The sequence below is a fragment of the Charadrius vociferus genome, unplaced genomic scaffold (genome assembly GCF_000708025.1).
Source record: "Charadrius vociferus isolate BGI_N301 unplaced genomic scaffold, ASM70802v2 scaffold121, whole genome shotgun sequence".
NCBI classification, from domain to species: Eukaryota; Metazoa; Chordata; class Aves; order Charadriiformes; family Charadriidae; genus Charadrius; species Charadrius vociferus.
The window spans coordinates 1,259,870-1,266,005 of NW_009646858.1; the positions used below are offsets into that span (position 1 = coordinate 1,259,870).

Below are 6,136 nucleotides of genomic sequence, written 5' to 3' on the forward strand. Positions count from 1 at the left end.
ATGGCCTCTGCAGACTCTGAGATGGCCGTCTTCGGGGAGGCAGCTCCTTACCTCCGAAAGTCAGAGAAGGAAAGAATCGAGGCCCAGAACAAGCCGTTCGATGCCAAGACATCTGTATTTGTGGTTCATCCTAAAGAATCCTTTGTCAAAGGGACAGTCCAGAGCAGAGAATCAGGGAAGGTGACTGTCAAGACTGAAGGTGGAGAGGTGAGTGAAAAACAAGTCTGAAGAACACCATTTGGTTCCCACTCTGAGCTTTTAGCTGACATACATGGATCTTTTGTTTCCTTGGCAGACCCTGACCGTGAAGGAAGATCAAATCTTCTCCATGAACCCTCCCAAGTATGATAAAATTGAGGACATGGCCATGATGACCCACCTCCACGAACCCGCTGTGCTGTACAACCTCAAAGAGCGTTATGCAGCCTGGATGATCTACGTAAGTACCAGCAGCAGTCTTCCTTTGGGTAGCGAGGAGGAACTGGTCTGCCAGGCTAAGTTGGAACCCAACGTGCTGTCTCCCTTCCTCGCAGACCTACTCGGGTCTCTTCTGCGTCACTGTCAACCCCTACAAGTGGCTGCCGGTGTACAACCCGGAGGTGGTGTTGGCCTACCGAGGCAAGAAGCGCCAGGAGGCCCCTCCACACATCTTCTCCATCTCTGACAATGCCTATCAGTTCATGCTAACTGGTGAGTGCTTAATTTTCTTTGAATTGCTCTTGCAATAAGCTAACTGCAGAGGGAAATGCTGGGTATTCTCTGGAAATATGGTGTAACACTTAAAATATTGAATGTGTGAAATCAATGGAAGATTAATGCACTTAACTGTAATGGTCTGTGTGACCTGAGAGTCTTCGTTCCCATTAGAATCAATAAAGACCTGGACCTAATGAAAATAATGTAGAAGGAATAAATTCACTGGAAAGACGACACCTGTTTTCTGGTGTAGAATTTACTGACTGTAGCGGGATCTTCCATAGATGAATATATTTATGTATCTTAAACACTAAACTAGTCTCATGTGGAGAGTACAGAGTACAATAATATCGTACATACCTCATAAACAATCTGTATTCAGACAATTCAAATTTGAAAGCATTAGTGCTAACAAGTGAAATGGAATATTTCTGCATTGAACAGGTACATGAGCTTGTCTTGATTATTATGCAAATGCCATTCATGTTGGAAAAGATGACCGGGTGGTCTAAAGTACATACAGCCTTTAATGAACTATGTAATTCCTACACTGATCTATGAATCCGTAAATCAATTGCACCTTATAGTGAAAAGTAAATCTCAGAAAACAATGTCAAGGAAAAAATAAAGCTTTTAGCACTTAAACTGAAAGGCTTACAAAGAGTTCTCTTCTTCCGTCCACCTCTTATTTTCTCTTCCCTATGTGTGTATTAAATTCAAAGATGTGCAGGATTTTAGATCTTCTTTTCCTGTTCTTTTGTTACAACCTGGGAAAGAGATCCACAATAGAAAAATGAAAAATTAATGATGTCTATGTATAATCTCAGGAACACATAATTGCTCTCTATATAAGGATTTAAAAAAAAAGAGTTGAAAAATAGTGAGAGTCAGGTGTTTCTGTTGTTTGTGACACCTCCAAATTTTCATAAGATTACTGAGGAAAATTTTAGCTTCATGCTGTCAAAGGCTACCTCAGTATTTTTGTTACATGCACTTACCTAATAAGAGAGAAATAAGTAGCCGGATGAGAAGACAATATCTTGAAAGGCATAAGACTACAAAAGCTACTCTGAATTGATATCTTTACTGATCCAGTTGATAATAACTGAAGTACTGCTGCGAACATCAAAAGCAGCAACTAGAATTCCTAGAGCTTTTCACTATCTTTAGTCTGTGCATCCTCTGGAAGCTTCAGCTCATATTTTTCTTCTAGTTTTTGAGTTCTTTGTTATTCATGAGCACTAGGAAAAGCTTTCTTCTCTCTGTCTTTTCACAGATCGCGAGAACCAGTCGATCCTGATCACGTATGTACACCCACTGCTCGGGTCCCTGTGGGGCTGCCCAATGCCAGGGGACCTCCTGCCTGACCACACGCTCTCTGCTTCTCTCTTTGGCTTGACAGCGGAGAATCCGGTGCAGGGAAGACTGTGAACACAAAGCGTGTCATCCAGTACTTTGCAACAATTGCAGCGAGCGGGGAGAAGAAGAAGGAGGAGCAGTCAGGCAAAATGCAGGTAAATTAATAGATGCTGGCTTGAATCAAGGCTTTCCTCTGTTCCTCACGTGATTTTTGGAAAGGGTAACCAGCAATAATTATCATCCTGCAGGGAACGCTTGAGGATCAAATCATCAGCGCCAACCCACTGCTGGAGGCCTTTGGAAACGCCAAGACCGTGAGGAACGACAACTCCTCACGCTTTGTAAGTTGTTGCTTTGGACAAAATCCCGCCTCATTATAACAGTAGTGATGGGCTAGTGGTATTCTCACATAAGCAGATGGCAATGAAATGCATCTAGGTTGAAATGCAGCTTCTTCTCCTTAACAGGGCAAATTCATCAGAATCCACTTTGGGGCCACAGGCAAACTGGCTTCTGCTGACATTGAAACTTGTAAGAGACTCTCCTGGCCTGATCCCATTCCTTCTACCTCTCCCCAGTTCTTGTGCTAACTCTGTCCTACCATCCTTGCCAGATCTGCTGGAGAAGTCCAGAGTCACTTTCCAGCTCAAGGCAGAAAGAAGCTACCACATATTTTATCAGATCACCTCCAACAAGAAGCCAGAACTAATTGGTAGGAAGATCACTGACTTTTTTTAGGGAGATCACTGAGCAATAGCTGATTTTGTAATCTGGAAAGCTAAACTAAGCTTGTTTTTTTCCTATTTTATTGATTTCAGACATGCTCCTCATTACCACCAACCCTTATGATTTCCACTTCGTGAGTCAAGGTGAAATCACTGTTCCCAGCATTGATGACCAGGAAGAACTGATGGCTACAGATGTAAGTAACTTACAGATGTAAGTAAAACAGGTCATCTGGTGGATAGGAGCCCTGGTACATATATATTTACTTTACTGTTTCTGTTGCCAGAGTGCCATTGACATCCTGGGCTTCACTGCTGATGAGAAGACCGCCATCTACAAGCTGACAGGGGCTGTCATGCACTACGGGAAACTGAAGTTCAAGCAGAAACAACGAGAGGAGCAGGCAGAGCCCGATGGCACAGAAGGTATCAGCAAATTCAGCAAACTTTCCACAAGATACTGTCTTTGTCACCAAAAGAAGGACTTAGGCAGATTTCAGGCTTTAAATATGCAAAAGTGTAAACTAAAAAATATTTTTTTGATGGCTAGATAACAGTTGGGACATGCATCTCACCTGTAACGTTATTCTGTGACTACTTAATAAGTGATCTGGTGTACACTGCCAGGAAGTCAGGAGGCATGGATGTTGATTCTTGTAACACCATTAGTCATGTTTTTGTTGGAAGACACCTTGCAGGCTCTGCTGTATTGTGGATCAGTGAAGTGGTTCAGCTTTAACAAGGTGGGAGACTGTGCTACTATTTACGTTCACCTTTTGGGAGGAACTCTGATGTGAGATGTGTATTTGATTAGTCTCTGTCACAGCAGGAAGAACAATCCATGCCTCCAGCTCTCTGAGTGATGAATCCTTTTGCTATGTGACTAGAAAGAAAGTGTGAAGTCTCATAGTCATGCCTGAAAAAGGATGAAAGCAATGAGTTCTCCTGAAGAACATTTGTAGAAACCAAAGCTTAGAAAGTGTTGTAGACTCTGAATCCTGAAGACAACAAAGAAATTACCTTTGTAGATTTGATGTAGATATTTTTGTGTAACAGTGAACACTGCTGTTACTTTTGAGACAGTCCCTTGAGGACCAAATTTTAGGAATTGTGCAATATTTATTTCTCTCTCACTTTTTTCTGGTGTTTAGTTGCTGACAAGGCTGCCTACCTGATGGGTTTGAACTCAGCTGACCTACTCAAGGCACTGTGTTACCCTCGAGTCAAGGTGGGGAATGAATATGTGACCAAGGGTCAAACTGTGCAGCAGGTAGGAAAAATGTGGTAACCTGGAACATGCTTTGATGGTTCCCGTTGATTGTCCTCTGCTGTCTATAGTAATCTCCAAACCTTTCTCCTTGCTTTAGGTGAACAATTCAGTGGGTGCTCTGGCAAAGGCTGTCTATGAGAAGATGTTCCTGTGGATGGTTGTTCGCATCAACCAACAGCTGGATACCAAGCAACCCAGACAGTACTTCATTGGTGTCCTGGACATTGCTGGCTTTGAGATCTTTGATGTAAGGAACACAGTTTTCCTAGCATTTTCATAGAAAGACAATTGAGAGTAATGGAAATTTTGAGATGCATTTTTAATAAAAGTTCGCATCTTCCTACACTTATTTGCAGGGCTTTTGGAATAACTTTTTTTTAATCCTGCAAAAAAGTAATAATAATAATAATAATAATATAAACCTTATCTCTGAATTACACTGAATTTGAAACCGTTTCTCCTTTCAACATGCAAAGCCTATCCTAGAGAGAGAGCATAGGAAAACTACATACAAAGCGGTCTTGTATTTAAAATATCACTCATGATGAATTAGGATTGCACAAGAAAACACCTTGCTATTATTGCTGAACCTTGAAAATGTTGCATATCTTTTTATGTCTGGCAGTTCAACAGCTTTGAGCAGCTCTGCATCAACTTCACCAATGAGAAACTGCAACAGTTCTTCAACCACCACATGTTCGTGCTGGAGCAGGAGGAGTACAAGAAGGAAGGAATTGAATGGACATTCATTGACTTTGGGATGGACCTGGCTGCCTGCATTGAGCTCATTGAGAAGGTATCCTTCCTGTTCAAGTGCATTATATATTGGATCTTCCATTCTTGCCAAGAGATATACTTAAGAAGCATTTGAGAACATTCCGGCTTTTTCAAATGTATAACCTGTGAAAGTGGCAACAGAATGGGAGTTGTTTTGGACATCATACTCAGATTTTTGGTGAGAGTATTAGTTTCCAGATTACAAAATGAAGTAATATAGATGACTGTCGTGTTCTGTAAGTACCTATCAAGTAAAGAAGTTCTAAGGAGAGGATAGGATTTTGCAATGTTGTACTTACAATTTTTTCACCAGCAAAGGCATTTACATGAGTTCAAATGAAAGAACAATACTGAAAAAAGTTGAGCCCTAGATATTTTTCTATGACTGATTGTCATGAAATGCACAGGTCCAGCTTTCTCTTCTGACTCCAGCAACTTTCCAACCAAGGGATGTCTTCTTTCTCCCTCTTGTCTGTTGTAATGTCTTCCAGCCCATGGGCATCTTCTCCATCCTGGAAGAGGAGTGCATGTTCCCCAAGGCAACTGACACCTCTTTCAAGAACAAGCTCTACGACCAGCATCTGGGCAAGTCCAGCAACTTCCAGAAGCCCAAGCCTGCCAAAGGCAAGGTTGAGGCCCACTTCTCCCTGGTGCACTATGCTGGCACGGTGGACTACAACATCACTGGCTGGCTGGAGAAGAACAAGGACCCCCTGAATGAAACTGTCATTGGGTTGTACCAGAAATCATCTGTGAAGACACTGGCCTTACTCTTTGCCAACTATGGTGGAGCAGATGCAGGTCAGCTCTGTGAAAATTGCATTTTCAGTGTTAGACACTGTTGACACAGAATTAAACCACTCAGCACTAAACATTTAAAGTTGTTTTGTGTTCTGTACTCTCCGATTTGCAACATCCATATTTCTGTACTTTTTTTCTTTTCTTCCGTTCGCAGAGGCTGCTGGTGGTGGTGGTGGTGGTGGCAAAAAGGGTGGCAAGAAGAAGGGTTCTTCATTCCAGACTGTCTCAGCTCTTTTCCGGGTACAGTACTGCATCTGTTTTCTTTTTATAATACGAAGAAAAAGGGGTAGCTAATATTAAATTTGAAAGGGCTATTTTGCCTTGCTGTAACAGTGATAAAATTCTTTGGAAATTCCATATCAGGTTTTCCAGGATCAATTTCAGTATTGCTAATATGTCATGTTCAAAAATAAGCATTCACTCTCCAAAGACCATTAAAATCTATTTTTTTTTCATTTTATTTGGAGAGGATATTATTCAGATCTTTATATTTTTATGTCTTTGGGTC

At 41.5% G+C, this 6,136-nt stretch overlaps 1 protein-coding gene across 1 annotated transcript in view; it reads left to right on the forward strand.

Annotated features, from left to right (window-relative positions):
• Positions 1 to 6,136, forward strand: part of LOC104294708 (myosin heavy chain, skeletal muscle, adult-like) — a 10,803-nt gene continuing 4,667 nt past the window's right edge. The window contains exons 1-15 of the mRNA XM_009894352.1: positions 1 to 207; positions 296 to 439; positions 534 to 690; positions 1,973 to 2,000; positions 2,099 to 2,210; positions 2,304 to 2,396; positions 2,523 to 2,586; positions 2,669 to 2,767; positions 2,874 to 2,977; positions 3,068 to 3,206; positions 3,932 to 4,050; positions 4,148 to 4,297; positions 4,676 to 4,846; positions 5,319 to 5,628; positions 5,783 to 5,868. Coding sequence (XP_009892654.1) covers positions 1 to 207; positions 296 to 439; positions 534 to 690; positions 1,973 to 2,000; positions 2,099 to 2,210; positions 2,304 to 2,396; positions 2,523 to 2,586; positions 2,669 to 2,767; positions 2,874 to 2,977; positions 3,068 to 3,206; positions 3,932 to 4,050; positions 4,148 to 4,297; positions 4,676 to 4,846; positions 5,319 to 5,628; positions 5,783 to 5,868 — 1,983 coding nt within the window. The remainder of the gene's footprint in view (positions 208 to 295; positions 440 to 533; positions 691 to 1,972; positions 2,001 to 2,098; positions 2,211 to 2,303; positions 2,397 to 2,522; positions 2,587 to 2,668; positions 2,768 to 2,873; positions 2,978 to 3,067; positions 3,207 to 3,931; positions 4,051 to 4,147; positions 4,298 to 4,675; positions 4,847 to 5,318; positions 5,629 to 5,782; positions 5,869 to 6,136) is intronic.